General features: G+C 34.6%; 1 protein-coding gene across 1 annotated transcript in view; it reads right to left on the bottom strand.

The window, feature by feature from the left end:
- The window catches only part of LOC111046509 (pollen-specific leucine-rich repeat extensin-like protein 2), a 131,507-nt gene that overhangs the window by 3,851 nt on the left and 109,234 nt on the right, over nucleotides 1–18,422 (bottom strand). Inside the window, exon 4 of the mRNA XM_022332072.2 lies at nucleotides 113–364. Within this exon, the coding sequence (XP_022187764.2) occupies nucleotides 113–358 (246 nt within the window). The 5' untranslated portion in view covers nucleotides 359–364. The remainder of the gene's footprint in view (nucleotides 1–112; nucleotides 365–18,422) is intronic.

Genomic DNA, 18,422 nt, shown 5'->3' with positions numbered 1-18,422 from the left:
AACCAAGATATTCTTCCTCTGCCTACAGTTCTCTTGCCAGTAGGCCTAAATAGGTTTAATTGGAAAATGATCATATTATAAAAAATATCTCTTTTGATGAATTCCTGCTCACCTGATATCTTGAAGCAGCCAGTGCAGCCTCGAGCTCGTCATCCAGGTCAAGAAGGAAAGCTCCCTGCTGCGGTGCCTCCACGTAGAACTGGAGTGCCTTGGCCCCCCGCCGTGCACCACTTCCACTAGCGACGACATCCTCGGTCTCTGTGCCGGCGTCTGTCCCCGACGATATCCTCCGCCCCGCGGGAAGGGCGCTCACTGTCGAGGCCAACGCAACCGCCAGTGTTATCAGCGCTCCTAACATGGCGCTCTGCAACAAAAATGGAATGAACTTTTTATTTTCAAGTAGAATGTAATTAGGACTGTTATTGATCTTAATGGAAGAATTGAATAAAATAATTTCATACATGTGAAATCACAATGATCAGATAATTTCAAATGATGTATATTGTTTGACATCATCACGATAATACAAGTAGGGTTGCCACCCGTACTATTTAATAAAGTATTGTACTTTATTTGGAGGTCTTGTACTTTATACTTTGTAAGCAAGATAAAGTACGCAAAAATACTTTATTTTGCTCAATAAAGTACGATATAATAAAGTACGAGGAAATCAAGAAATTTTAAGTTAGTAGAATAGCAGAGACTGTCAGATTTCAAATAAATAAACATTTTTTAATGATAGAAAGTAACAGGTAGCAGGTATCAAATGGAACGGACTGCTCCACCAAATACGTTTACGTTACCAGGGCATTTCATTATTGAACTCATTTTCTATTCCATTATATTCATGTATATTGTATTTTGAATATTCATTCAAAATTACTTTATGTGCATGGGCTACTTATAAAAGTTATAAAAAACATGAAGCACCCATTATTTATTTTTCCAGGAGCACATTCAAGCTCTAAAATAAAAAAATACTACTCAATAATCAGCCTTGTGGAGCACTTGATAGTAGAAAACCATGAATATATTGATATGAATGCTAATATGAAGATTAAACGTTGGAGGCAAAAGCAGTAAATTGAATGTAAAAGAAGATTTTCATATCTACACTACAGCAAAATTAAATAGAGATGAACTAATAAATCTTATTCAATTCTATTTAGACAATCCCATTTTTGATAAAATTATGCAAACCGAGAAATAGAGTATAAAATGTAGGATAGTCATAATATATACATAAATTAGTCAATACTTTTGTTATTAACTTATATATTTTTATTTGAACTTGAAAATTGCTTAAATCAGCTGAAACCTTTATTTATTTTATATAAATGAAGGTGCTTTATGTTTTTAATAAATCAGTCAAAATTGCATTTTGAGAAGTACACCTATCTCAGGCTTTGGCCAAAGGGGTGAAATTTTTTTGCATTAATTTTCATAATCGTGTGTACCTCGAATTATTTTGCAATAGTTGATTAAATTGTTGAAGAGCAACAATACTATGCATTTTTCAAGGAGTACGGTATAACTTACATTTTGAATTTAGAAGATCAGCTCTAAAACATTTTTGGATTAAATAAAATAAATTATATGTATTTTTCTATGATACTATAATATACAATTCTACTGTAAGAGTGTGTGCTTTGTAATAAAAAAATGATTTATCTATTTAATGATTTATGTTCATTTTCTACATACCAGTATGTAATAAATAACTTTCCAAGCTATCCTGTTCTTATTTGGATAAATCGAATTATTCTATTATTAGTTATTATTAATAGGATAATTGTAATGGATTTGAATAGTAATCACTCAAACTGTATACAATAACAGGTAAAAATGAATATACAGGTTTAAATATGTACTTTATTTGAACCTAATGAACTATATTTTTTTGGTCTGTAATTACTAATGTACTTTATTTTTCATAAAAAAGGTGGCAACCCTGAATACAAGTGATACACTGTAAATGCCGGTTCCACATGTTGGTCCAATCAAGGCCAATGATGACCAGCGCTAGTGTGTGGATGGGTGGTTTGCCAACGCTGGCTACCGCTGGCCTTCATTGGGCACTGGTCACATTGCAGGCTGGGCCAACATGTAGATGCGGCAAAACACTAGAATATAAAAAATAGAACTAGAAAATAGTTATGATTTACAAGAAGCTAGGACAAGTCCTGTCCTTGACCTAATCCTGAATGAAATGAATTCATTCGTCGATATGAAATTGACAATACCCCACATACAGCGAGGATGATAATTAGTGAGTTAGTTTTAAAAATATCATGAAATTGAAACAAATTGAAAGGATAATTATAAAAAAGGAGGAAATGAGATTTCAATGATTTAGATAAATGATAGTACTTATTCTGTCAATCAATAAAGAATATAAATAAAATAAATAGTGACGCAGGAAATTGGTATTCTATTGAGGAAAGATAGATTTTTTCATTTTAGAGAAGTAAGAATTCGGATTTCATAAAACAGGCGTTTTATTTCATTAAATGGAATGTTTTCTTAACCAGACGTAGGCTAGGTTGTTTGGAGTAAGCTGCGGCATGACCTGTTGAAGATACGAATATTGAAATATGAGCAGAGAGAAAAATATTTATTCTTACAATGCATCTCAACATCCAATTAGTTCTTTTTCACTAAGACACTAGGAGCTTTCAACTCTTGTGCTATGAGATTTGGACTCATACCATGCTCAAATATTCCGTCCTATTAGTTTACATTGATTACAGTTGTTTAGGGAGTAGGCTACTTATTTATCTCAACAAATAAATTATTTCATTATTTACATTATTCTACTCAAGCTAGTAGTAGAAGTTGATCATTCTTCTTCTTCTTTTGGTTCCTTCTCCTATCGGAGGTTGGAAATCATCACGGCAATTTTCACTTTATTGATTGCAGCCTTGAATAGTTCCCTTGAGTTGCAGCCATACCATTCTCTCAAATTACGCAGCCAGGATATCCTTCTTCTTCCCACACTCCTCTTTCCCATGATCCTTCCTTGCAATATAAGTCTCAACAGCTCATACTTTTCACCCCTCATTACATGACCCAAATATTGCAATTTTCTTCTCTTTATAGTCTTCCTTTGCCATCATTAACATTACATCCCTATTTGTCACTTTTCTTGTCCATGGTATTCTCCACATCCTTCTATAGCACCACATTTCAAATGCCTCGATGTTTTTGAGGTTTGACTTTTTTAAATTCCATGCTTCCATGCCGTACAGCAATGTAGAAAACACATAACAACGCAGCATTCGTATTCCAAGTTCTAGTTTAATATCTCGGCTACACAGAAATCTTTTCATTTTTATGAACACCTGTCGTGCTATTTCCACTGTCCTTTGATCTCCCTGGTCTGATCGTTCACTTCAGTAATCCATGCTCCAAGATACTTATATGCTGTGACTCTTTCAATAGGTGTATTGTCCACTACAATATTAATTGGCACTCTCTGCTTTTTCGAGACGATCATGCACTTGGTTTTCTTAAGATTCAGCTTCAACCCATAGTAATTGCTGTAGTTATTCACATTTTCCAGTAATTGCTGCAACTCATTCTCACTTCCCGCTATCAGAAGTGTGTCATCTGCATAGCGTAAATTATTAATAGTTACTCCATTTATGGAGAGACCAACATTTTGCTCCATTAAAGCTTCTTGACAAATGGCTTCACTGTAAACATTAACAAGAGTGGTGAAAGGACACATCCCTGACGTACACCACGACAAATCTTCATCTCCCCAGTCATCTCATTCTCAACTCTGATCTTTGCTGTTTGATTCCAGTATAAATTGGTAATTATGTTAATATCTCCACTGTCAATTTTTTACCTTTGAGAATTTCATACAGTTTGTCATGCCGTACCTTATCAAAGGCTTTTTCATAATCAATAAAACACATATAAAGATCCATATTTACATCCAGGCATCTTTGCATCAATACACTTACTCCAAACAATGCTTCTCTTGTGCCAAGGCCACTTCGAAAACCCAGTTGTGTGTCACTCATATCAGCCTCTAACTTATTAAAAATTCTTTTATGAATGATTTTGAGGAATACCTTCAGGGTGTGACTCATCAAGGCTATAGTTCTATGCTCAGCACATTCCTTAGCATTATTTTTCTTTGGAAGAAGCACAAACGTTGATTGAAGCCACTCGTGTGGTATGATACCAGACTGGTAGATGGCATTAAAAAGATTTACCATTATTTCAAGTGTGCTGTCATTCATGAGCTTCAACGATTCCACAGGAATTTCATCCGGACCCACCGCCTTTCTCCCCTTAGATCTTTTAATAGCAACTCTACTTCACTTTTAAGAATGTCTGGTCCTGTTCCTTCTGTATGAACCTCATTTACTATTGATCTATTATCATTAAACAACTCTTCTATATATTCAGTCCATCTCTTCATCTTCTCATTTATGTCAGCAATTATTTTACCATTTTTATCCTTAAGAATAGACACTCTTGCCTTTCTTCCACCAGTCATAGCTTGAATCTTTTTATGCATATTAAAACTGTCAAACTTACTTTCACATTCTTCTATCTCTTTACAGTTCTCCAAAACCCATTCTTCTTTGGCCTGTATTGATCATTCAATACAACATAATTGCATCAATTTTTATAATCGAATAAAAATGAAGTAAATGGTATACTCTCAAATCGAAAATCTTCATCAATATTTATTACGTTTTCAAGAAAACCTGAATTTCCTGTATGAATTCAGTCTTTACAGGATTTTATTCTCTGGTTTCTTCTAGAATTAATTCCTAACCGGCTTATCTTTTGCTCCCTTCACAGCTCATCTCAAATCACAGTCTTATTACGAAAACATGTAAATTCTATCTATTTCCCTAACGACTGTGAAAAACTGAGTAGTCGATGGAAATCTGAAAAAAGCGATGACGTCAGATTATCGGTGCCGGGAAATCGAGTTATAAGTCTGGGCTGTTTCCTTGTTGGTTTGTTACCGGAAGGGAAATACTTTTCCCTATCTTTATCACGTACAAAAGCGGCTTTATCATCCCTTATAAGGGCTCACCCCTACTTTCATCGCTGCAGCCACTCTATAAATACCGATAAACCGTCTCATCATCCCTTCAACGTGCGGCCAACCATCTAAACTTTGAACTTCTCTATTTCTCTCGCTCTATCTTTATCCTCCTTGTACTCCTTCTTGGTCCTCTCCTTCCCCCAGCACCTTTCTCTCCCCTCTTCTCTTCAGCATTTTCGCCAGCCACTATTCCTTCCAAAATTAGTACTACATCTTTTCAAAATTCTCAAAATTCTTTTCTTACTTTCAGTTTCCAACTCTTTTTCTTTGATACTTTTCTGCTCTTCCAAATCGTCTGTGCTTCTCCAACAAACATTTTCCTATTTTCTTCATTTTCACAGTTTTCTACCCCTCTATCTGTTTCCCTCACTGTTGAATTTCTCTATGATGTATTCCAAACTTAGAATACTAAGATTAATTTCTATACTCTTCCTTGTTTTTCTCCTTGTACTTTTCATTTCTTCCAATCACCAACACTTTTATCATTAATACTTTCCCTCTTTCTTTTTCTCATTGTACTTTCTATATCTTCTAATCACCGTCTTGCTCTCCCTACTTGGATTTGTTTAATCTAGTTATTATTTAGCTTTGTATTGGAGGGTTGAGTGTAAGAGAGGGCCGGCTGCGTTCTAATTCCGCCCTCCTAGGTGAAAAATAAAGGCAGCGTTTTTAAAGGCATTCGATTCTATCCTATTTTATTCTACTTTTCATCCTTCATCTACTTCTCTTCTCCATCATCATCCTCCTCCTGCTTATGCTTTGCACTTCTTGCCCGCCCCCTTCTTCGTTCTATCTTATTTCTCTGTAACACTTCCTCTTTTTCTCTCTCTCACTCATTGTTCCTCTCGCATCCTTCATCATCCCTCTTTATCAACGTCAACTGCAGACGCGACTTGCGTCGGATGAACGCAAGCAAACATGAAGCTGGCTGATATCGATTTCTTCTATTTATAGTGTCACATTTGCTTCTGTGGTGTTGCTATCTCTTCTCTCAGGGTACATCTTTGTTAGCAAGGTTACTTGAAACTGGTCTCATGAGATTTTGTTTTCATGAGGGAAGTTTGATGTGGGACTTTTTAGAATAGGGAGGATGTTCAGACGAAGGTTTGGGCCGGAATTTAAAAAGAACCTGATATTTAGTGAAGGCAGATGAAAAGAGAAGCTTATTGCAGTATATGTTGTAAAGTGTTATTGGTTAAAGTTGAGCCGGATTTAACCTATTTTTTTCTATAGATCTACAGCCCATTGTTGGCTTTGGCCTCCTCCACAACATTCATCCAAACATTTCTATCCATCATAAATCCTCTCCATCCTCTATAACCCATCCTTATCAAATCATCTCTTATCTCATCTTCCCATCGTATTCTTGGTCTTCCTTGTTTTCTTCTCGAGTGAAGCTTCTCTTTAAGCACTATTTTTGGCATTCTGGTTTCATCCATCCTATAAATCTGTCTTAGTCTCTGTGCCCTTATGAAGCGTACTCTACTACGACCTTTTATTAATAGTTCACGTTCAGCATTGATCTCCACTCTTCTCCTTCTTTAACAGGACCGTACACTTTTCTAAGCACCTTTCGTTCAAATACACTTAAATTGTGTTGGTCTTCCTTAGTCAAAGTCCATGATTCAGAGCCATAGGTAACTACAGGTCTTATAAGGGTTTCCTAAATTTTAAGTTTGCTGCTTCTACTGATGCGCCTGTTCTTTAGAAGCTTCATGCTGCTGTAGTATGCTCTATTTCCCGATAATATTCTTTGTTTGATACTGGTGCTCATCATATTCTGATTATTCAATTCAACACCCAGATAACTGAAGTTTTACACTCCCTCAAACAACCTATTATCAATCCTCAGACCCTGTAGATTTAACCTATAGGTTGATTTATGTTGTATAAATTGACCAAAGTCACCGATAAATGGATGATTTTGTTCCTCACTAATACAATACAATTTACGGAAAAACAGTTCACAGTAATGTTAAACAATTCAAAAGAGAACTATACAATCATTTTAGACAATTCATAAGGTTTGTGAGAAGTTAGGTTATCATGGAAAGGAAATAAGGGAGTAAGGAGAGCAACCTCCTTATGATTTATATTATTGTTAATGGCCAATTATGCCATTATATCTATAGTATCCATAGTAACCAGTTCATAAATAGTGCGTAAAGTTTTCGGTTCAAAATTTTCCAGTTTATGATATTGAACGTTTTATGTTGTACGTATGATACAAACATTTTCATATGGTATTGGAGAATTATTCAGACCCAACTTGTGACTTTCAACTAAATTTCCATATTGTATTGTAGAACTATTCAGAATCAACTTGTGACTTTCAGCTAAACTCTCAACTATCTCAAAAATTCCTGGCCGGTTGCATAGTCATGCGTGCCAGGTGCATTTTACGATCATAAACCACGCGATTTCAATGTCAGGACTCTAACCTTTATCAAGTGGTAGGCTTCTTAGTGAAATAGCCCCGGGTTCTAGAAGCATACACATACCACTTGCAACGCACACATACAAAATAAGCATTAAGTAAGATGGAACTAAGAGGAAAAAAGGAGGCTGTAAATTAAAAGGCTTCCACTTTTTCGGAACGTGAATACACGCGCCTACGTTGTTTTCTAAGATAAACATAAGAGCTGTGGTGCGTAGTAAGAGAAAGAACCCAAAAAGAGGAGAATAAATAAAAAACAAGAACGCTAATAGCTTTTCCGGATTTTGAACGGAGTAGAGTCCGCTGCAAGGACCTCTCATCCGAAAACGCTCAAAGTACTAGATAAATATTACGTCACCTGTAATTACGTCATTGTACTTCACGCACAGGTCCCTTCAAGTAATTATTATCATTCTTTTTCTTGTTCTCCAAGTCTTCTGAGTTCACGCTTGACCTTCACTGTACTCTTATGTATCTCTTGTTCTTATGTTTTTCGGTACTTGTCTGTGTCTCCATACCTACGGCTTTGTTTGTTCTCACCCAATTAATGTAATATGATTTATGCCTATATCAATAAATATACTGTAAAATCAATATTATTTTTTATATATTTGCGGTGCTCCTCTGAAAGTGAAGTAATTGGATATTATTGGAAGAATAATAAAAAAACAGTGTTTCAATGATGAAAGTTAGCAGTGTTTAAAATGCTACTGACGGTTTTTTAATTGGAATAATAATGATCATAAATTAATGATTAGCTCTGCAGCATTCTTCGCGATAGATCTCTCTAGTTTATTACAGATTATGTATGATTTGTGCCTGTATCAATGAATATTCAGTAAAACTAATATTATATTTTATATATTGGCGGTGCTCCTCTAAAAGTGGAGTAATTGGATATTATGGGATGAATAAAAAGTATAAAGTCTGCAGCATACTTTGCTATAGACCTCTCCAGTTTATTTCAATTAATACGTATGATTTCAATTAAATAGTATGATTTGTGCCTTTATCAATTTACAGTAAAATTGACATTATATTTTATATATGTTTTTTGTGATTATTTGAAAGTGGCGTAATTGGATATTGTTGGATGAATATAGATGATCAGCTCTGCAGCTTCCTTCTCGATCGATCTCTCCAGTTTATTTCAAATCTGCTAATAATTATTTACGCCGTATTATTTTTAATGAAAGGTCTCCTCAGTCCTTCTTGAGACACCGCCAGAAATAAAGGTGGAAGCTTCAAGTTGTGCTTGAGGTCGTGATGAGGTAATAACAAGAAAACAGTCAACAGCTAACCTTGAAGCAGGTGCCTCATGCTCATCATGAGTCATAACCTGGGCATCCTCCAGTCTGTAACCGAACGATTATTGTGGCTTTGGGTCTGCAACGGTTGCATTGGTTTTATTTGCGTCTGGAAGCTTCCAAGGTGCCTCACGATTTCGCTTGTTTTGTTGGGTTTCGTGTTCCCAGATTTTTGCGATTTTTAATCAACAATAGATTGATTGCGTCTTAATCATCGACAATATTACAAACTAGCAAATGCGTAGCTCTTGTAGATTTGATTTATTAGGAGTTATTTTGAAGCAGAAGTTTGAGTTTCCTGTCTGATTTATTGTTTGAGCAGGAAGCGTTGGAAGTGGGAGGGACATAAATAGAATCAGAGTTAACTTTTTACAATTATTAAATGATTCTATAACACTTTCATTCATTCTGTAAGAATATAAAACTTCCATGTTCACAATAATAAGCTTCTCACAACTGGTTTAGCCAAATTATGTCATTACATCAAATGACGAATTTCATTAAATTCTGATCTGAGTGGAAGTCGATTGAGTGGAGTGATTTAAGATCATTTATACGAAGTCGATTAAACAGAGAGCGATCTGCGATCAGAATTTCAATCAATCAATAATTTTATTCAATCCAACACAAATATACAAAATTAAACACAAGTTGTGATTTATAAGGAGGATGTAGATATGGAATCGCAGGTCACTCCGTGTGACTACAATCCCTGTTTTTCAGACCACAATTATTAGAATGTGAATATCAGGAATTAACCATTAGCGAGTGAAGCGAGTTTATCTTCGATATGATTTCTATTCAAAAATAACTTGAAAATTTTCCAATTAATAATGATTTGAGTGTGATATTTTTGTTTTTTATTCTGTTTTCAACCGTCAAAATCTTAGTTTTCGTTGTTTTTGAGTGAAAATGGACTAAATTTTAGTAAAGTGAAATCATAACCCTATTTTGGACTTTCAAAGTGTTATCTAAATTTGGGAAAGAAATAGTACAAGGAGTTTCCTTAGTTTTTCTCTCCCAATCAGTGCTTCTTTGTAAAAAATATAAATAAATAAATAATATTATGGTTGATATGTTGTGACGTTGTGAGTGAAAATTTATTGGTTCAATATCAATCAGTCTTTCATTGAAGAGTTGTATGGAATCGCAACATTGTACTCACACAATATCAGAATAGTCTCTCTACAATGTTGTTGCTGTAGGTAATATTTGCTATAAACCTCACATGTGGTTTTCTATTGGAACCGCAGATACATTGTTTCACATACAGACATTCAACCATTATCACAAGCTTTCTTCAAAGATAACAAGTGGTTTGTAATCGAATTGAAGATACATTGTTTCTGATACCATCTAACAATCAACCATTAACTATATGAACAGTGCAAGCAAAGAGGATCCGGTGAAGTCTTCTATGGTACAAGAGTATCTACACATTGAAGTGCGGTGTAGACCTTCTCTGATGAAGACCTTCATAGCAATGTTATAGTGAGACCTGTTTGTTTTTCAAGCAAGTTGAATCATTATCATGGAGAAGACATAGCAGACCACCAATGTACCAACCCATAATCATAAACCCATATTATAACGGACTGGTTTCGTTATTCTAATTGAGCTAATCTCAATAACGACCTGTAAATAGGGGGAACGGCCTCTCCAAACATTACAGATAAATGCAGGCCTTTAAAATGTGTTTATTTTCTAGAATGTGAACACTCAGCATGGTATTCAGCTTTGGGCTTTGTGAGGCTGCCGCACTTCATAGGAAAGTATCCGGTAATTCTTTGATAACATGTTTCTAAAATTGTTTGTTTTACAGTAGTTATTTTTTGTCGAGCGGGAGCTTAAGTTTAGATTTTTTACATTCATCATCCAACCTAGGATTATAATATTCTGCTGATTGATTGGTATCATCATTTTCAATGTGATTTTCATAGTGAAATCTAGTGTGGAGTATTTGATTGAGTAATCAAGTGAGTAAATATTAAACAATTAACTCTTCATCAATATTGAATATCTTCTCAGTTCCTTCAGAATGATTCCGTGTTTGGTTGGTTGGTTTCGGTTATGATGCATTATAGTATTAAATTGATGCAATGATTCGAATCATGTAATCAATAATTCTCTTTTTCTGGATACTGTTTCTCTCGTCCCTTTCTCAAAATCCTATCATGTATTATCATGTTCACGCTCGTTTATTTTATCTCCATAATGCTGAAGATTTATACTAGACTATATTGTACCGATCTGAATTACTTCAACTTTGTAAATGTCTATCACTTTCCTATGTACCTGAGCGACGAGACGATATCCATGTATATGTTATATATATATTATTTATTTATTTATTTGTTGATATAATTACGAATCATATGAATATGATCGGGATAGAACAACAGGCATAGCCCAAAACTATTCTGTTCCCAAATTTTGATAAATAATAAAATGTCCGAAAAAATAGGTTATGTTCATACTGAGGAAAGTTAAAGTTCAAAGTTCTGTCCAAGAATATATATTAGCTAGAAATTTTGAATTTAGAATTATTAAAATACCAAATTATAGTCAAATATTGCACTTAATTACACCGCACTTTGAATAAATTAAGTCAATTCAGAAAATTTTGAAGCCAAAAATATACACACAACTTTCCACTAGCACAGCTGTGATTTATTGATCAATAAAATCTATTCTATTCTATTCAATATTCTACTAGGCTAAATCATTTTGTGCATTGACATCTATTGGAACTTAGTCATGTGAAAACAGTCTTGAGCTAAAAAGTAGATTCGTATGGCTTTTGTTGGTGGGGAGTCCCTTGCAGGAAGGTCCCACCGCCTGAATATATTATTTAAGCCGTCAATGGGCCTTACGACTGTGATACTTCAGCCGGGACCGACAGTTTAACGTGCCCATCCGATAACACGTGAGTGATCTGGTTAAAAAACGTTTGGTATTGAGAGGGTTTGAACCCGAGATCTCTATGCTGCTACGCAAGCACTCTATCTCAAGCAGTCTTGAGCTTTCAAACATTTTCGAATTTTCTATTTAAATATTAGGAAGCTTTCACATTGCACAGGTTGTTCTCATCTGCAAATATTATGTAGATAGGCTTGAATCCGATTAGTCTCAAAATGGATTATTACCAAATCTAGATTTATGATTATTATCACATATTCATTTGGTTGTTCAGTTAAAATTTGTTTTTCAATCTGAACAAATATTATTTATTGAAGATTCATTGCAATCATTCATTACAAATTGCAATTCATTAACTAACCATTATTTCAAATTGGGATTCTGCTATCTAGCTATCAGCTTATAAGCGTTATTCCACTTATTGTGCCCACCAGTCTACCATTCATTATAAATAGGAATTTCATTTCTTCCACTGACCAATAGCTAATGGAATATCTTATATCTATCATTTGGGCTACTTAACAATTCAATTGACAAATTAACACCTTGTTCTACCGTCAAGCTGTAAATTGATGGCTGTTTTAATCATTATAGTGAAAAACCACTAATGTAGTGTGAGAAGAGCTACTTGTGATTGGAGATACTAGAGCAGAATTGAAAATATTGCGGATGTGATTAGAGCTGAAAAATTACCGTAGCTGGCAATTAGTCGAGGTCTGGTTTGTCGATTAATTTATTGTAATTTATTCTATAGAATAATAAAACGACATTCGGTGTAGCTGGTCCTAATGAATACAGAACAACGTGGTTTGAATTCACTAATCGAGATCACTAAATTTCGATCTGTTCTGTTTGGAGTAGACGAATGCTAAAGAGAATGAGGATGTGATGGAGGAGGGGGAGGAGAAGGAGGAGGAGGAGGAGGAGAAGGAGAAGAAGAAAAGGAAGAAGAAGAAGAAGAAGAAGAAGAAAAAGAAGAAGAAGAAGAAGAAGAAGAAGAATAGAGTTAAGGGGATGAGGAAGGTGAAGGGGATGAAGGGAATAGAGGAGGAGAAGGAAAACATAAGAAGTTAGGAATTGCGAAATATTGATGGATGATAATTTTTACTTTCCTTGCCCTATTACCATAGGTAAGGAAAGTATTGCTTTCCAAAAAAAATTAAGGTACCCTAATTTCAAGTTTTCTATACGTTCCAAGGTCCCCTGAGTCCAAAAACATAATTGTTGGTCTGTGTGTGTGTATGTGTGTGTGTGTGTATGTGTGTGTGTATGTGTGTGTGTGTGTGTGTGTGTATGTGTGTACTATGTCTGTGAACACGATAATTCGATAACACGATAACACGATAAATAACTGAGTGTGTAATCTATGAATGTTGAGTGACACATAACCTAGCTACATTTGGACTGTTGTATAAATTAGAATTGGAACCGTTTTGGGCTTATAAGCCTGTGGTACTTTTCTGTAAGTTGGGTAATTCTGAATGATTAAATAAATAAATAAATAAAAAAAACTCCATTCCTAATTAACCGATTGACTTGAAATTTTAAACTTAAGGTCCTTATACCATAAGGATCCGACAATAAGAAATTCAATAAAATTCAATTCAAGATGGCGGAAAAAATAGCGGATAATAAATAAAAAACCATGTTTTTCACGTTTTCCTCAAAAACGGCTCCAACGATTTTCTTCAAATTTATACCATGGATTGATTGAAGTAGCCCTATCAACTGACATGAGTCCCATTTCTGGGAAAATTCCAGGAGCTCCGTAATATTCTTGAGAAAAATGGCGGATAATTACCAAAAAACCATGTTTTTCACGATTTTCTCAAAAATTACTTGACCGATTTTTTTCAAATTTATACCATGGATAGCTATTCATAAGCCCTATCAACTGACATGAGTCTCATTTCTGGGAAAATTCCAGGAGCTCCGTAATATTCTTGAGAAAAATGGCGGATGATGACTGAAAAACCATGTTTTTCACGGTTTTCTCGAAAACGGCTTCAACGATTTTCTTCAAATTTATACCATAATGATTCATGAGCCCTATCTACTGACATGGGTCCCATTTTTGGGTAAATTGCAGGAGCTCCGTAATATTCTTGAGAAAAATGGCAGATAATTACCAAAAAACCATGTTTTTCACGATTTTCTCAAAAATTAATCGACCGATTTGTTTCATATTCATACCCTGTATAGTTATTCATCAGCTCTATCAACTGGTATGAGTCTTTTTCCTGGGAAACTAATGGGGGGTCCACCCCATCCTTGAGAAATGGACTTTGTAACCTCCTTCTGGTGCATGAGGTAGGTAGGTAGAGGAGTTTATAAAAAGAACACACTCATAGTCGAGATATTTCATCTGTAGAGCTGCTGTTTTGACGAATTTAAAAAAAAGAATCGAATTTCACAATTTATATAAAGGAAAAAGTACTCTGAAAACAATTATATATATAATTATACACATACACAGTAGTCTGATTGTAGTTGCAAATATTTTTCCGCCAGTCGTCATTATGTTATTGCCCTAAATTATTCTCGTCTAAGAATGAGGCTTACAGTTCAATGAGCAAGGAAAGTTGTGTGAGTGTACCACACCAGATTTTTTTATTTGCGCACTTCACAATATACGAAAGAACTGTGAGTGAAGAAGTAAGATAACTTATTTCACATGAGCCACTGGATCCTCTGAAAAGGAATTAGGATATGAGAAGAGATAGAAATGAGATATAAGGAAGGAGAAAATGGAAGACAGTAAGAGAGTGATGAATAGTAGATTATAGGGGAAGGTAAAGATAAAGAAAGTTGTTGGAAAGTAGTAAAAATTCATTAGAAATGTTTAAACGTGGAGGAGAAGGTGAAGATGGAGAAGAAAGAAGAGAAAGAAGAGATTAGGTAGAAGAAGGGAGAGAAGAAGACGAAGAGAAGGGAGAGGATTATGAGGATAAGAAGGAGGAGAAGTAGAATAGGAGAAGAAAGATGCATCTTGAAGTAGATAGTTAGTTGATAGATGGTTAAATTGAGAAAACATCAGTGGCGAAAAATAAAAATGTTAAATTATGAGATATTGGCCTATATGAATAAAACCAGAGCAAATGCTCCTGAGCAAGAGCATGGAGCATAAGGTTTTGCTCATGAGCAAAAGGTAGAAGCAAAAGCATTTGCACATTTTTATATGAATAAGCTTTACCTTATGCTCCTGAACTCTGGAGCAAATGCTCACGTATTTTTAAGTATTTTCATCAGCTGATTCGCTTTTGTAGCCTTAATTTGTTTTTATAGCTCACGGAAGCGCTAAATATATGCAAGTAGGGGGCACCGCTTGTGTTTGCGTCGTCTGCTCTGTTTTCTATTCTTATGAATAGAGTTTTAGGTTAGTTGAGTTTAGAATTTTGAAATAATAACATGAAAAAATGTCATCTCTATAATAATCTCCAGCATATTCTTATAATATCAATAGCCTTCTTATAATCGTATTCACTCTCATCTTCTTAAATGCCTATTTCCTATTTTGTGATGGCTATCTTTATATCAGGTAGCTATCTTTTGTAGTTATTCTTTTGTAGGAATAGTGGTGATATATATCATGGTTGAATCTAAAAAGAGTTTTATAGTTCACAACTATTGGTTGTGATCGTATCTGGTATAGTTTCCTCTTCCTCATACGAATTAGTTGAGCCATTTTACTATGAGCAAAAGGTGATAAGCTGCTCTAGACTAGACTTACCTTTTTTGAAGCATTTGCTTCAAAAGTTGAGCAAATGCTATAGTTTATTAATACAATTTTGAGTATAAGCTTTTACTTTTGAGCAAATGCTCAAACTATTTTTTTGTTGAGCATGAGCAAAAGGTTTTGTTCACGTATATTCATAAAAAATGAAGCAAATGTTCCATATTTTAGAAGTATAAGCAAATGCTCAACTTTATCCATTCAGATGAATGGATTTTCAGATGAAAGAATGTGCAAGATAGGAAATTCCAAGAAATGTTATATCAAAAGGGTAGAATAGAGGAATTTGGAAAAAATGGCAATGAAAGAGTAAATTTGAGAAAGAATAGGAGTGGTAAAACAAGTTATATAAGGTATGAGAAGTTGGAGAAAGAATGATAAGATCGTTGAAGGGAATCATAAAAAATGGCAGAAAGGAAAATTGAGTTGAAGACACACCGAATAAATAAGCAGATAATAAGTGCTTGAAGGGACTGAGCTCAAGAGATAATGTGTGGAAGACCAGAAATTTGAACATTGATGTGTTTAGATCTTCCTCCTCCTACTCCCTATCCTCCTCCTCCTCCATCTCCTTCTCTACTCCTTCCCACCTCCTCATCTTCCTTGTACCTCTCCTTTAGTTAGCGGTTTCTCCCACACAGAAAACAACGGTACCCGATTGAAAATTTGCAATCTTTTATCTCTTTTCAACTTTTAGTAAAAAAAAGCTCATTCACATGTTGGCCAGAGTTGAATGACTGGACAAGTTCAATATAAGGCCTGAAAAGTTGCTTCCAAAACGATCCAGAAGGCTGAGCTTTCCTTGATCGGAAACAACTCATTAATATTCATACAAGCTACCATAATAGCTCGTCATATTGATAAAATATTTAGTTATTTTTCTCTTGTGAAACCCGTCTTCTCACGGTGATTGCATTATTTGATGCAAGATTGAATGATCTGAATCTGGATGATGAATATATTAAGCGGTTTTTCCTTTCTGGGTTGCGAATAGTTCAAGTATCTCGTCCAACTGTTCTCATCAATCTATCTTTTACTAATCATTATCATTTATTAAGGTATTTAAGCTACTGATGGTGAATAAATTGGATGTAGACAACTTTTTATTCTATAATGTTGTTGTGATTGAACTGTCAATGATTGTTTATGAAGTCGTCAAAGCTGGTATTTGAATTGACGTAGCTCGATGCTTTATTGAGTGGGGAGTAATGAGGTTCAAAACAGGAGATAAAAGATTTATCTTTGTTGAATTTTCATTGATAGTTTTATACGTTACGTACAAGGAGAGAGCAATGAGCTTGAACTTAATGCTTGTTTCAATAATTAATATTTCATTTATGTTTTATAATGAGTTATTACCAGTGCCAGATTCACCTTTTTGGCACCAGTAGGCCCAATAGTTTTTGCTATTTCATAGTCTGATTGGGATAACGAACGCTCAATTAACAATTACACTAATATAGTTAGTGTAATTATAGTTAACACAAGTATAACTAACAAGGATAGCATAACCAAAGTTAATCAAATACTGTCATTATAACGTGGACCTCACTATAGTAGTTCTTTTTCGTGAAGCTATGTGACGCTGGTAGAGTCTTTCATATTGTGTCGTTCTTACCCTCTCACCCTTTGGTAGAGAGTTAGTGGGGAGGATATTTTTATTATTCTTCCCAAAGAATGGACATTGATATGTCCAAAGCTCCGCCAATTTATGTAGATGCATAACAATATGATTATTATCTATAGTTATTATATTACAAATTGCTTTTTCATATCATATACAGTTCTATAGTTATTTTCCTAGTCTATATTATGTAAATTCATCTATAATTTTGCTGTATTGTGGGCTATTGTATATAAGTGTATAAGCCAGTATATATTGTAATCTACATAAATAAAGTACTCAATCAATCAATCAATCAATCAAACCCGGCCAAAACAGTAATAGACAGTAATCGGCTTGAGTAAACAAAAATTGGCTTGAAATTTGGATCATAAACGACCTACACCTTGGGATATTTTCTTATGCTATTTCTTTTCTGGATGTTAAAACCGTAAGTGAGATTTCCTATAAAGTTAGCCTAGTGGTTTTTGGGGCATTCTGTATTTAGCAAGAGGAAGTTTTGCATGTACAATATATTGTTCTGGAGTTTTATGTGCACAAACGATTAAAAAATCATAACTACAATATAATTATATAAGTGCGACCCTGACTGGACTGGACTAGGCCTATTCCTCCTATAGTGAGGTCCACGTTATAATGGCAGTGTAAGAAGATAGGAAAAAGGGTTGCCAGATCTCACTCAGCCTTGCCACCCAAACAGCTGATACTGGTATATCTGATGAATTTAACTGTTCATTATTGTTGAAAATAGTTAATCATATTTTTTTTGTCGAGAAAATATATTTTTTAAAGATGTAATAATAAATTTTCATGTTTGAGATAAAATATTTCGTCGAAATTAGTTGAATTTTTACATTTTTGATAAACGATGTGGCAACATCGCAATGCGTGAAAGAGATCCGCTTTGCCATCTGCTTTGTTGAACGATAGACAAGGATAGCAACACCATTGCAAATATCACACTGCCATTATAACGTGGACCTCACTATATCAAATATTCATGATTGCATTCTGTTGCTTGCATAATGATACAGTATCACAAAGTATTACACTGATTCGTATCAATATCGCTGCCAACGCCATCTAGCAAGTCAATACACAACTACATTAAGCTTTTCTCTACTCATTTTTCCGTAAGTGTAATCATTATTAAGGTATTTAAACTAATTTGTCGAATTTTTCATCAACTTTTGCAATCAATAAACATTCTCTGATAAGAAAGGAACATCTAGTATCAATTTAAATGTCATATGTGTTGAATTTATCACTCATAACTGACAATTAATTAGCTAACTCTCGCCAGAGTTTTGTGGGAACGTTTATAT

This window comes from Nilaparvata lugens, chromosome 8, assembly GCF_014356525.2.
Source record: "Nilaparvata lugens isolate BPH chromosome 8, ASM1435652v1, whole genome shotgun sequence".
NCBI classification, from domain to species: domain Eukaryota; kingdom Metazoa; phylum Arthropoda; class Insecta; order Hemiptera; family Delphacidae; genus Nilaparvata; species Nilaparvata lugens.
Note: the sequence above shows the minus strand (reverse complement) of the source record. Positions and strands in the feature narration are given on the sequence as shown.